Below are 13,574 nucleotides of genomic sequence, written 5' to 3' on the forward strand. Positions count from 1 at the left end.
AGTGTTAAGGTGGCCCATATACTTATACTAAATTTTTAGGCTTTTTAATAATATTTTTAAAATTATAAAATATTAAATTTTTATTTTTATTATAGCGTAAGAGGCCTTAATCTTTTTATTATTATTAATATTAAATTTCTTATAGTAAAGTGTGTATAATTTATAATATTATTTAAGTATATAAAAGTTTGTTTTTTTTAAGTCTTTAAAAGTTCTTTTACGGCTGCTAAAATATAGATTTATTAATATAGCTTTATTAAGGGATATAATAGTGGTATAAAAGTTAAAAATATAGGCGTAATTTTTAAGTTTTAGGAGCTTTTTTAAGCTATTTAGTCCCTTGTAAGAAACATGGAGTGTATTAAACTTTTTAATCTTATTAATAGTATTACTAATAAAAATAATGTTGTTTTTAGAGGCGTCGTGAATGTTAATTATTTTAGTAAGGTTATTAATAACGTGTATAAAAAATCTGGAGTTAGTAATAACGCTTTTATATAAGTTATATTATAAGCTATTAAATAATAAATAGGTAATTATTATTATAACTTTCTTTAGGTTTTTAGAGTTGTTTTTTTTGGCCTTAATTTTAAATATTATAATATTAAATCTAGATTTTTTAAAGGTGCTTAGTACTTTCTTTTTAATAATTAAATCCTGTATATTTTTTTTTACTTTTTGTAAAGTTTTTTCTTAAGGCTCCTAATTTTTTAAAGCTTTTTTAGTATTAAAATACTAGTAAAAAGTAATAAAATATAAATAGCTATATACCAGGCATATTACCTTTAATTTATTATTTTTATTTTTACTGTTTTTCTTAGATTTCTTGTTATTTTTAGTATTTTTATTTTTTTTATTTATTAAGTTATTTTTTTTAAGCATGGTAAAGGTGCTATTTATTAGCTATTATCTAAATTTACTATATGTAGTATGGACGGCCTAAAATATATAAAATACTTTAAACTTTTTAATAGCATTGGTAAAGTTCTTTTTCTTTTTAAAGAGAATGGCCATGTAAAGCCTTTAACTAAACTTTTTATTAATAATTATAATAGTATATACAAAGTCTTAAAGCATGTTAATATTTTAATTACTAGTAAAAATATTAAACTTTTTAGCTTTAGTAAATACACTAACCCAGCAGTTATACTAATTATTAATTTACTTTTTAATAAAAAGGCCTTAGTAAATAGCTGCCTTTTTTTATTTTGCCTTAATTTTTATTTAGCAGGTAATATTAAATTATATATAATACTTTATAAGAAGTTAAAGTATTACACGTGGATATTCTTGGCTATATAAAAGTTATTAGTAAAAGCTAAATATAGTTAAGGTTATATAAGCTATTATTATACCTAATAAAGCTTTATATTTTTTTTTTTAGGTAAAATATTTTTTTATAGTAATATAAAATCTGCCTTGTTTATTAGTTATTAAATAACTTATTTAAAGTTTACCTTTTTTAAAAATATTAAAGTAGTAATCTTTAAGAATTAGCCTTGGGCTAATAAAAATAAGTAATAGATTTTTATTATTAATTAAGGGATTAATATAGTCCTATATTATAAGGCCTATAACTATTAATTTAGTAATTTAATACTATAGGCGCTATATATTAGGGCTATTTAGGGTTATAGTATTAAACTAGGTATTTATAAATAAAAATTAAAGGTTTTTTATAATATATTATATAGTAAATAAAAAAAACTTTAAAAGTTTGGATTTAGGTAATAAATAGCTTTAAAAATAATTATATAAATAATATTTAAAAAAGTAAAGTATAAGCCAGGCTTATAATTTTTAGAGTTATAAATACCTTAAATAAAAATTAGTTATATAAAATTAAGATAAAAATTAAGGGGTAAATAAAATATAAAATTTTTTAGGATTTAAAATAAATAAGAATATAAAAGTTTAATAGCTAAATATAGGAAAATTTAAGCTGTATTTATTTTTTTTTTTTTTTATATTTTATTTTTTAATTAGGTCGTGAGATCCGGCCAAAGTTAGAGGTTAATTCTTTTCCTATCTTTGGAGGTTAGTTAGAGTTATCCGACTGAGTTTGCCGCGGAGATCCAAGGGATCTCCACCTCTTGTCCAACAGGCAAGCAGTGCGCCGCGATAGCAGCATATCTGCAGTCAAGAGCAGTAGATATGGCCGAGTCAGTGTGTTGCACCACGTCGCTGGGAATCATAGTGTTTTCTGGGGCAAAGCTTATCAGCGACGACTAGCCACACGGCGTTCGCCGAGCCAAGAGGCCAAGACAATGCCCTAATCGTGATAAAGAGACTGTCGACCACGAGGCGAGCTGGGAACAAAGCGTTCGTCTCACTCCTGCACCCTGGCCAGGGCATCAAACTGGTTATTCTCCGCGAGACTGTAGGACGAGCTGGTGGTGGCACTGATCCTTCAGACTCGAGACTCGATTAGCGCTGTAACATTCTTATCGCTGATCGTTGCTGCATGAGTGTGATTGGCCAGTGATAGTCCGGCGATCAGCTCAAAAAAAGTTCAGAACTGGACTATCAGAGCCACGTTGAATCATCTTGATGCAACAGCACCTATGTGCGTCTGTATGCTGTAAGGACGCTTTCTAGAAGCTGGGATGGATGGAAACCCACAGAGTGGGTGTGAAACAGAGGCCGAATCATGAGATCCGAGCGCCCCAGTGGCCAACCCAAGGCTGCACTAAATCGTCCACCACGAGGAAATTTTTGTTCCGCTTGTCTCCCCGCACACGCACACGACCATGCCTTCAATGATAACGCCCCGGAGGTCTCCTTCGCCTGGCTTTCTTTAATCTATTCGCCTCTTCCCTTATCTTACCCTACCTAGATACGGCCTGTCCGAGGTACTATTTTAGCTTTTGACTTGACAACTACTTCTTTAACCCACGGTTCCCCCCAGATCTCGTTCCTGTTAGCTGTCGCAGATCTTCCCCAATTTTCGCAGCTCCGTCGTGGGCCAATTCGTGCTTCAGATAGCTCTGGTAACTATATCCAAAGCTCCAATGGCGTGAGGAAAACGGTGCGGAGCTTGTCTAACCATGTCTCGTTTGCCAGATTTGACACCATGCACAACGAGAACGTGTTGGAGGGCGTACCTCCGAAAGGGAACGCGCCCCAAGATCCCATCAGGCGTTCGGACGAACCTGCGCCGCCAGCGATAGGCTCGAATGAGCGTCTCAGCTACTCGCAGGACGGTTATACAGAGAAAAAGGCAATTCCGGAATCACACCCCGTGGATAACAGCAGCGAGCCAAGTGGACAGGATGTCGAGGCAGGAGGACGAAAGGCCGCGTTCAAAGCGTCGGCTCGCCGGTTCTGGAAATCGAATGGCAAGCATTTTTGGTTTGCTGTGATCTGGCTTCTGTTCACCGGGTGAGTCCTTCTTTGATGCCTCCCGCAGATTCTGCGGTTCTCGCTGTTATACCGAGACTCATTCTCCTGCTTGATGAAGGTGGTGGATCGCTGGCCTTATTCTGCATCGATATGACTTGGGATGGTTGGTCCCGTTCCTGCTCTATCTTGCCATCACCCTTCGCCTCATTTTCGTCTATGTGCCAATCTCGATCTTCACGCGGCCAGTGCACTATGTGTGGAAAAGTACAGCCAGCCGATTCGTCGCTATGATTCCTGAGCGTTTCCGGATTCCACTTGGTGCTCTAGTGACTATCGCTACCATCTTGGTCGGCTCTTTTGCGTCTGCGGAGGCCCCGGGCAACAGCCGGGCTGACCGTGCAGTCAGCTTGTTTGGTCTCGTGGTTTGCATCTTTGCCCTTTGGTGCAGCTCCAGAAACCGGAGGGCGATCAACTGGCACACTGTTGTCGTGGGCATGCTCGTGCAATTCATCGTTGCGCTTTTCGTGCTCCGTACAAAGGCAGGTTACGATATCTTTGACTTCATCTCCATGTTGGCTAGAGAGCTTTTGGGTTTCGCCCAGGAGGGAGTCGACTTTCTAACCGCAACCGACTTTGACTCTACCCACCCCTATTTCCTGGTCACCGTCATTCCAGCCATCATCTTCTTCGTCTCTCTCGTCCAGCTCCTCTACTACACTGGCGTCCTGCAGTGGGCCATCCGCAAACTCGCCGTCTTCTTCTTCTGGTCGATGCGCGTCTCCGGAGCCGAGGCCGTGGTAGCAGCCGCCTCACCCTTCATCGGTCAGGGAGAGTCCGCCATGTTGATCAAGCCCTTCATCGCCCACTGCACCATGGCTGAAATCCACCAGATCATGTGCTCTGGATACGCCACCATCGCAGGTTCCGTCCTGGTCTCCTACCTTTCCATGGGCGTTAACGCGCAGGCCCTCATCTCCTCCTGCGTGATGAGTATCCCTGCATCGCTCGCATGCTCTAAGCTGCGCTGGCCAGAGGAGGAGGAAACCCTCACGGCCGGCCGCGTCATCATTCCAGAGGAACAAGAGGACAAGCCAGCCAACCTCCTCGACGCCTTCTCCAAGGGCGCCTGGCTCGGTATCAAAATTGCCGGCATGATTGCAGCCACCCTTCTCTGCATCATCTCCCTCATCGGTCTCATCGATGGTCTCCTCACCTGGTGGGGCCGGTACCTCAACATCAATGACCCAACCCTAACCCTCGACCTGATCGTCGGCTACATCTGTTACCCCATCGCCTTCCTCCTCGGCGTCAGCCGTGACGGCGACCTCCTGAAGGTCGGCAAACTCATCGGCCTGAAGCTCGTTGCTGTATGTTCCCCCCATCTCACTCGGAAACAGAAAAAAGAACGCGCTAACTAACAACCCATCCAGAACGAATTCGTCGCCTACTCCGCCCTGCAAAGCGAAGAGGAATACAAGGACCTCTCCAACCGCTCCCGCCTGATCGCCACCTACGCGCTCGCCGGTTTCGCTAACATCGGCTCCCTGGGTAACCAGATCGGTGTGCTGGCGCAGCTGGCTCCAAGCCGTGGCGGTGATGTCTCGCGCGTCGCCGTCAGCGCCATGCTCACGGGTGCAATCAGTACCTTCACGTCTGCAGCGATTGCGGGACTGCTGATCCAGAACGAGGAGCAGTTCATCACGACGTCCACTGCGTAATCGTGTCACTTATAATTATTATTGTATATTTTGTCCATATCTATATCCCTGCCTCCATTCTCCACTCGCACTTGGAGGAGCTGTACATAGGTAGCTGCAGGCCGCAGGCTGGTGTGCTATCCTATTTTTGATGATGAAAATAATCATATTTTGTCATTTTTTGTGTTACTATCACTTGTCCTCTTCTTCCTCTGCATGGGGCGTGGGCACAGGGTGCGGTGTGTGGTGTTTGGCTTGAGCCTGATATGCTATCTCGTCTCATGTTACCTCGTTTGTACGAATTGAAAGGATACGATACCCATTTTATGGCTTGAATGCTTTTATTGTGGTCAGGTTGAGCCCCGATCTAGCTTTCAAGATATTCAATTTTGGACGACTTTTGAGCAGTGATCGATCATTCATATACACATTAAACATACAAGGACATGGCAAAACCGTCGGCCGTCACTACTGTTATCAGCAGGACGGGGTACGAAAAGACCATAAAGGCCAGAAAGGTCATGAATCAGGCGTATAAACCGCATCCTTACAGAGCAGCACCACCTTCTTAAAGAATCGCCGCCACTCCAACGGATCGCCCTTCCCTTTCATGAACTCGATCTCGAAAAGCCCCTCGGAAACACACTCAACAAGCACCTTCCCATGCAGAGGACACATTCTACCATCCCTCGTGATAATCCTGATCATAGCGGAATTATCGCCGGGCGACACCGCAGGGACAGTTGGAACAGGAACACCCAGACGATGCAGGGCCTCGCAGATAAGCGGGACAAGGAGCTTGAGTTCCCATGTCGAAAAGAAGCGGGTGAGAGAGCGGGAGGGGACGATATCGTGGAAGCGCTGGGCGTTCTGAGTGCGGCTAACGGGCACAGAGGGGTGCTGGGAGAATTGCGAGAAAGACGGCTCGTCTTCCAGAATTTCGGCGGTGAAGCTGCTGATTGACGAACGTCGGTTGTTTGTCGGCTGGCTGGAGGAAAAGACATCTGTAAGGTGCGGTGCGTCCCAGTCTATCAGCATGTCGCCCCTTGGTACCTCCGGTTGAGTGGATGAGAATCTGTGCTCGGCGGCTAGGCCATCGCCGATATCGACGTCCATCCGGTCTGGGCCGAAACTGCCGCCGTTCATGGGACGGGAGACAGACTGAGAGAGGTCGATGTGAAGAGACTCGAACATAGACGTGGCGACCTTGATGGGATCCCGTAGTCTGCCATCTGGGGTAAGATAATTGTTTTGGCGGGTGAACCAAGGATGTCGCCGGACGTCTTCCAGAGAGAATCTGGCCTGGGCGTCAATATTCAGCATTCCGCGTAGTAGTGAGAGTGTCGCGGTGGGCAACTTCTGCCATAGTTCATCGGATGTGCGAGCATTAGTCGTAACGTATTCGTGAAATTCGTAGCTGTCCTCTGTCGGGCTATCCCAAGGTGTATTTCCGGCGAGGAGGACAAAAAGAACAATCCCACACGACCAGATGTCCGCCACGTCAGGGCGATATCCAGACCCTTTCGATTGATTTCGCGTGCTACAGGTGATAACCTCTGGCGCGATATACGGTGGGCTACCGCAGAAGGTGGTAGACAACTTTGTACCTCCCTTGTATTCAAAAAGCGTCGCGAGACCGAAATCCGCGATCTTCAGGTTTCCATCCGCAGTCAAGAGGACGTTCTCCGGTTTGATATCTCGATGTCCGACGCCCTTCGAGTGCATATATCCCACGGCACTTATGAGCTGAGAGAAATATACATGGCCAATATCCTCGCCCACACCTTCGTCCGCTTCGATTTTGTCGAAAAGGTCCCCTCCTTCCGCTAGTTCCATCGCAATCCATCGCCACGCGCCATCCTCCCCGGTCTGGAAGAAAGAGATGATATTATTATGGTCACCGATATGCTTGTGTACCGTGGCTTCCATGAGCAATTGTCGCGGACTGATCTTGCCATGGCGGGCGGCGTAGTCTTTGTTGATGAGCTTCACGGCGAAGACCGGGGAGTCGGCGTTGAGCGGACATGCTTTTTTCAAACTGTAAAAAACGAGGTTCATCAGCACAGCTCATCAATCATAGCGAGACACGTAGAAGATTGGTTACCAAGCATAAGCGCCTTGACCGAATGTCTTGGAGACTATGCGAAAAGGCAGGTCAATGGGCAGTGGCGCTAATTGAGAGTGGTGCATTTTGCGACGCCGGGGTCTCTTGGGGCAGGAAGCTCCGAGTGTATGGAAAATAAATCTAGAGAAAATCGTTAAGCGGCCCTACTCATGATAGTTCCCTAGCGTAATTGAAGATGCAAGAGTCGAAAGCTGGAAGGGTAAAGACGCGGTGGTTGGCACGATCGCGCGAAAGGCACTTTATCCTTTTTGGGCAGTGTGTTGATTGGACTCGACTCAGCCGGTCGCAACACAGGTCGCCATGGCTGAGCTCCGACAAATAAAACATGCTCAAAGAAAGTTCCCAGGAGCGAGAAATACTTGAAATGACCATCATGTCTGAGGGCATTCGGCAAAATCTGCCATGCCATGCATCGTGCATGACTTGTGCGGCAAAACCCCGCTGCAAGCACAGTGCTTATGCGAGAGCTGACGGGCGCAAGAGGTGTTCGTCTTGGGAAAATAATCTGATTATGCAGGCCCAAGAAGTATTCTCAGCGAGAGGTCTTCAGCTGCAGATGAGATCCAGCATGACCGGATGCAGAAGCATGGCTGAAGACAAAGAAAGGTTGGATGGGCCGGTCAGATGGTTGCTGTGGTAAACAAAAGGGCGCTTGCACTGTTCACACTCGCACCCCCTCTCTCTTCTCCTCTCCTCCACTTTCTTCTGCTCAATCTCTTTGTCCGTACCAACTACATCCAGCGTCCTCTACACTATCGCTGGTACATATCTCAGTACTCAATATATCTCCGAACTATATCTTCTCCGGACTGCATTTGGCAACATCTGGGTCAATCCGCCCGCTCCATTCCAACCTTCTGCTTCCGGCCCCAGCCGCCATTCCAAGCAACCCTTACCTGTTGCTACTTTACTCCGTACTGTAGCATCCAATCGAGCACAGTGCTTCTCGAAGGCCGCTTTTGAATCCACTTCCACTCTTCGTCGGTGGTTGTTTCTTCCTTGCCTTCTTTTCGCAAATCCTGCTATCTGTGAACACAACACAATGGACTACACAATGGAGGATACACAAAACGCCGCGCCTGACGCGCACGAGGCTTCTAAGCTGGGATCTTCTGCTCAGCGCAATGACACCCAGGGCGTAACCAAGCGGTAAGTGCATTATGATGCGGAGTGGTAGACCGTTGGCCTGCGCATGCTAATATTTGTGATCTGCTTAGCCTGCAATCCGAATTGATGCAGCTCATGGTGTCACCTTCTCCAGGCATCTCCGCCTTCCCCGACGCCGACGGAAACCTTCTCTCCTGGATTGCTACGATCACCGGCCCTTCAGAAACCCCGTACGAGGGTCTTACATTCAAGCTGTCCTTCTCATTCCCCAACAACTACCCCTACTCGCCACCGACCGTTCTCTTCAAGACTCCCATCTACCATCCGAACGTCGACTTCTCTGGCCGCATCTGTCTTGATATCCTTCGGGACAAATGGAGCGCCGTGTACAATGTCCAGAACGTGCTGCTCAGCTTGCAGAGTCTCCTTGGGGAGCCGAACAAGTAAGAAGACACATTGAGTTGATGCATAATAACTATACTAACCGATAAAAAGTGCGAGCCCTCTGAACGCCCAAGCAGCTGAACTCTGGGACACGAACCAGGAGGAGTACAAGCGCCACGTACTGGCACGGCACCGCGACATTGAAGACATCGAATAGAGTCTTTCTCTCTAAACTTTCTTGCTAGGCGTTCGGCGGAACTGGTTGTTATACTTTTGGAAGCATTGCATTGAAACCGGGGTCTGGGTTGCTTTCTTGGTTCTCATTTTTCAGTCATGGAAACCTTGTTCTCGTGGACTTGGATATGGTCGTCAGACAAGGAAAGCTTTGCTGAACTTAGGGATCCGTCATTGGCAAATCTGGAGAACGGAGTTCTTGGAAGCAGGGGTTACCCTGCACAACACCGTCTTTGTCGGCACTCGGCTATTCTTTGGTCTCATAGGTCGTTATTATGAGTCTATACTACTTTAACAAGTATCCTTACACGTACACCAATCCGAGGGATGTGATTCTAATCCAGTCGGACCCTCATGCCAGCACGTGACCATAGTCTAGACTTGCAGATCCCGGGGAGATAATAAAACGGCTTTGACGCTCCTGCCAACATGAGGATCATGCGCCGTGTCTTGCGTCCTGCAGTAAGCTAGGTGGGAGATTGCGCTGCCCTCAATGGTGGCCCTCGAAAATTCTACCTCATGGACCAGCTTCCTGTGGAAATCCTCACGAAAATCATCGACTGTAAGAACTGCCCACCCCGCCTGCTGAGCTTTTTACCCCACACAGAATCAACGCCTAACACAGTCGGGCGTTTTAGATCTCACTCCACCAGAGCAGGTACAGCTTCAGTCTGTCTCTAGGCGATTCTTCGCGCTAGCCCGCGACAACACCTTATGGCGGCTCCATTGTTACGAGAACACATGGGCCGCTCTATCAGCCGCCCGCCCTCGTATCGGAGGCTCTGATAGCATCGCCACAGAATCTACTGCGACTCTCAGTTCACTCGGACAACCGTCGCTCCTTTCTCTTATCCAACCCCACGCCTCGCAGGCCAACAATACGACTCCGGATGCACAGAACCTGACCCCGACGTTCGGTGAAAGAGCAAGGGCTGCGGCAGCTTGGGATCCATCTGCAGAGGGAGAGGATGTCGATTGGTACTCGGAATATATTGCTCGGAATGGACCAGTTTCACTCAGCTGGCTCCAGCAGCCGTTCTCCCGGACGCATGGTGGTCGGAAATCTTACATCGAAGTCAAGGGAATGGGGCTCTTGAAAGATTGGAGTTTAGCCAGACAGAACAAAGTCATATCACCTTTGAGTGACGGGAGTGTTTGCGTTTGGGATCTAAACCACTCTCACGCGATCGGTTCACGAGTCACGAAGGGCAGCATACTTGGGAGGAGTGCACCGGGGATACTGACGGTTGACATGTCTCGGAGAAAGGAGAACTTTGCGGCGAAATCGGCATTAGAGTTCATCAACCTAGGAGAATGTGTCAGCGTGGATTCAATTCGCCAAAGGGCGTATTTGGCCGTTGGGCACGTCGTGAATGAAGTCGATCTCGAGACGCTCCAGATTATATCCCAACAACGCTATCCTTGGTCGGTATTTGCCTTGTCTCAAGAGACCGACTACTCCGTCCCATTAACTCTAGCAACTACACTGAGTCTACACATTTACGACGGCCGCCTTTCAAAGACAGAGGAAGAGGAGACCATCCACTTGCGCTGCGAGCAGCCGACTGTTACGTTGGTCCCAGAGTCCCTGATTTATACTCCCCCAGACTCGCCACTTTTGCAGATTCAGCCAAATGGCATGCCACCACATCGCATTCGAAGCCCGGATCCGTCTGAAGCCAGTGACAACTATGCACCACTGTTTCAGCCAGGGCCTCTGTCAGTTCTACATCCTCCCGCTCCGCATGTGAACTCGATCTTTCTTGCGGGCCGCTTTCCAAGTATACTTCAATATGATCGTCGCTACTTCCCAAAGCTACAAAGCACCGTTCACTCAGGTGGGCGACTTTGCGGTCTTGTCTCGGTCCCTGCGCCTCGGTTTCCGGTATTTTCCAGCTCGAAATACCCAGCCTCACACACTGTGGCTGCTTGTGGGGAATACAATGGGAAGGGCTCTCTTGAATTATATAATCTCACGCCGTCTGGTGAAAATGGTGAAAGCGGACCATCAGGTTGCTCCTCTAGCCTTACAACAGCATATCAAAATCGGCAAAGCGCGGCGCGCTCAAAAATCCTATCCGTTCAATCCCATGGTACTCGAATTGTGTATTCCGACGGAGATGGCAATATCAAGTGGGTTGAGCGTGATGGCCGCACTGAAGTTCGTCGTCTAAACATCAATTCATATCGTCCCCCTGCAGGGACTGCGTTTAATTCCGACGGCCACGCTCAATCTCATAATGACGACAGTACGCATGATGTGAGCGGACTGTGGGCTAGTGTGTCTCGCGCTCAAAACGAAGGAGATGTTGCCAGAAAAATCCTTCCAACAGGGGGCAATCTCACTGGCGACGAGCTTCTCGTTTGGACAGGAGATCGTCTAGGCCGAATTAGGTTCTCTGATACACCGGATGCCGACGAGATCGGCGAAGACGACGAAATGTCTCTTGATGGGGACGTCGATGACGCCACACGTGAAGAAGTGCGGTCTAGAAAGCGCGAGCTACAAGCGCGCGAACGAGAATACTCCAAAATGATGCGAAGAGCTCTAGAGACACAAGCTGACGAGGTGCGGCGGATGGGAGACTTCGGTCTCTAACGACTTTTTCCTTCTTTGCATACTGGCTTCCCAAGTTCATAAGGGCTAGGTTCCCTCAAGTTTGACATGTTGCTCATTTATTTCGTCTAAGACTGGCGACCAGACTACATTCTGTTTTATGCGGGGTTTACTTAGCGGGTCTATTTGTACGTCTAGATAGCTTTTCTTCATTCGCCCTATATAGACTTTGTGATTATCAGCGCGGGTATATATTTTTGAACGTGATCAGCAACCCGATGTCAGCATCGCATGTAACTGCTTCAACATATGACCAGCTGAGATTGACCATTGAATACAGTGATTACAGCGACTGCCATATCTCATTTATTCTTAGGGTTGGGCCAACAGTCTAATAGACTTCAAAGTCCAGTGTATCGGAGTAGGCATCGGCGGCCGCGGAAGTGGATAAAGTGGATTTGATAGAGACGACTGAGTCGACTGACAAACCATTTGCAATCGCCTTCCTCCACCTTCTGTCAGCATCTCCTTGACTCAGATCCATACTCTACGATTGCGTTATCTTGTCACAACCCCAGCGCGGACATCCAAATCTCAAAACGTTTTCTCCTCACGGTTCTCGCCAGACGAAAAACCGCACGCCCTCACCCCGCAGCCCCCCGAGATCACCGAGGATCCCCGCTGAACTCAAAAAACCGCCACCCATAACTTCTACCTTCGTCGCCCTCCAAAGCCCGCGATTGACTGTGTACATATACCTGGATTAGAACCTGCATCGGGCGCACGAACCCATTCGATTCGAAATTCTCTTTCCTCGGGGCCACCATCTCCGAGAAATATCTATCTCCGAAATGCCTTCGCCGACGGACCCCGCGCTTCAGTTTGACTCCATCGAGGATACAATTAAAGCTTTCAGTGAGTGATTCGAGCTCTGCTTGGTTAAATTATGGCTTCGCAGCTACAATTGAGCTATATGATTGCCCGAATGTTTGTTCAGCCGCTCTCAAATCCAGCTAGGCTAACAATGCACCCCGCACCCAGAGAACGGGGAATTCATCGTCGTCCTCGACTCCCAAGACCGCGAAAATGAAGGCGATCTCATTATCGCCGCCGAGTCTATAACAGACGCGCAAATGGCATTCCTAGTCCGCTACACAAGGTCAGTGCGCCGTCTTTCCCGTACTCAAATCCGAACCGAGATCGAAGGAATTGGGCAACAATCAAATCACAATCGAAAGCGCATGCACTTGCTTTCGTTCTTTGCCTACCCCAAGCTAACGCCCTGTCCTGCAATGCAGCGGCCTGATCTGCGCACCCATCACCCCCGAGATTGCCAACCGCCTCCAGCTCCCCCAGATGGTCCTCGAGAACACCGACCCCAAGGGAACCGCCTACACAGTCTCCATTGACTCCGCCGACCCCTCTATCACAACCGGTATCTCCGCGCACGACCGCGCTCTAGCCTGTCGAACCCTCGCCTCCCCCTCCGCCCAACCGCAAGACTTTCGCCGACCAGGTCACATAATCCCGCTGCAGGCGAAGGCCGGCGGCATCCGGCAACGGACGGGTCACACAGAGGCTGCCGTTGAGTTCTGCAGACTGGCGGGTAAGGCTCCGGCTGGTGTTATTGCGGAGCTTGTTGAGGACGGCGAGATCGTTGAGGGTGTTGCCGAGATCCGAGGGAACAATGGCATGATGAGGCGCGATGGGTGTTTGAAGTTTGGGCGCAAGTGGGGGTTGAAGGTGTGCACTATTGAGGATCTGGTTGAGTATGTTGAGCGGACAGAGGGCCCGTTGCAGCCCGAGGGCGTCAATGGGAAGCACTGATGACCCCATGCATCTTCAGTGCTTTGCGTTGCTTATCTGTACAGTTTCGGGATATGCTCTTCGGTTTGGCTTAGGGTACATGGCTGTCACATCTCTATATACTTGGACTGTAGAATTCATTAGGGAAGAGAATATCAATACCCCACTCTTTGGGATAGATTAGACGGTTGAAATGATATATGATGGTTATTCTGTTTAATTCATTGTCGTTATTAGGGTATCTATCTTTTTTGGCCCTAATCAATATGATAATTTACAGATCATGACATAGCTGAATGAAAGCGCGACACGAGAAACGTCC

The 13,574-nt window shown here is 47.4% G+C and overlaps 5 protein-coding genes across 5 annotated transcripts; 4 read left to right on the forward strand and 1 right to left on the reverse strand.

Moving 5' to 3' along the window:
- Nucleotides 1-3,073: 3,073 nt before the first annotated feature.
- DSM5745_09575 (NupC/NupG family nucleoside CNT transporter) lies at nt 3,074-5,060 on the forward strand (the record flags this gene model as incomplete). Its single annotated transcript, XM_026751591.1, has 3 exons — nt 3,074-3,381; nt 3,608-4,709; nt 4,773-5,060. 3 exons carry the CDS (start codon nt 3,074-3,076, stop codon nt 5,058-5,060), a joined length of 1,698 nt encoding a protein of 565 aa, XP_026599939.1.
- A 498-nt stretch (nt 5,061-5,558) lies between these two features.
- Nucleotides 5,559-7,229, reverse strand: DSM5745_09576 (putative serine/threonine protein kinase; the record flags this gene model as incomplete). The annotated part of the gene is made up of 2 exons (XM_026751592.1): nt 5,559-7,077; nt 7,144-7,229. 2 exons carry the CDS (start codon nt 7,227-7,229, stop codon nt 5,559-5,561), a joined length of 1,605 nt encoding a protein of 534 aa, XP_026599940.1.
- A 977-nt stretch (nt 7,230-8,206) lies between these two features.
- Nucleotides 8,207-8,872, forward strand: DSM5745_09577 (putative ubiquitin conjugating enzyme (UbcK); the record flags this gene model as incomplete). The annotated part of the gene is made up of 3 exons (XM_026751593.1): nt 8,207-8,313; nt 8,382-8,714; nt 8,767-8,872. The coding sequence occupies 3 exons, from the start codon at nt 8,207-8,209 to the stop codon at nt 8,870-8,872; spliced, it is 546 nt and encodes a 181-aa protein (XP_026599941.1).
- A 536-nt stretch (nt 8,873-9,408) lies between these two features.
- Nucleotides 9,409-11,488, forward strand: DSM5745_09578 (uncharacterized protein; the record flags this gene model as incomplete). The annotated part of the gene is made up of 2 exons (XM_026751594.1): nt 9,409-9,451; nt 9,528-11,488. The coding sequence occupies 2 exons, from the start codon at nt 9,409-9,411 to the stop codon at nt 11,486-11,488; spliced, it is 2,004 nt and encodes a 667-aa protein (XP_026599942.1).
- An 809-nt stretch (nt 11,489-12,297) lies between these two features.
- On the forward strand, nt 12,298-13,273 carry DSM5745_09579 (3,4-dihydroxy-2-butanone-4-phosphate synthase RIB3; the record flags this gene model as incomplete). The annotated part of the gene is made up of 3 exons (XM_026751595.1): nt 12,298-12,361; nt 12,488-12,605; nt 12,745-13,273. The coding sequence occupies 3 exons, from the start codon at nt 12,298-12,300 to the stop codon at nt 13,271-13,273; spliced, it is 711 nt and encodes a 236-aa protein (XP_026599943.1).
- Nucleotides 13,274-13,574: the final 301 nt, after the last annotated feature.

Source organism: Aspergillus mulundensis, assembly GCF_003369625.1.
Source record: "Aspergillus mulundensis strain DSM 5745 chromosome Unknown scaffold_12, whole genome shotgun sequence".
NCBI lineage: Eukaryota > Fungi > Ascomycota > Eurotiomycetes > Eurotiales > Aspergillaceae > Aspergillus > Aspergillus mulundensis.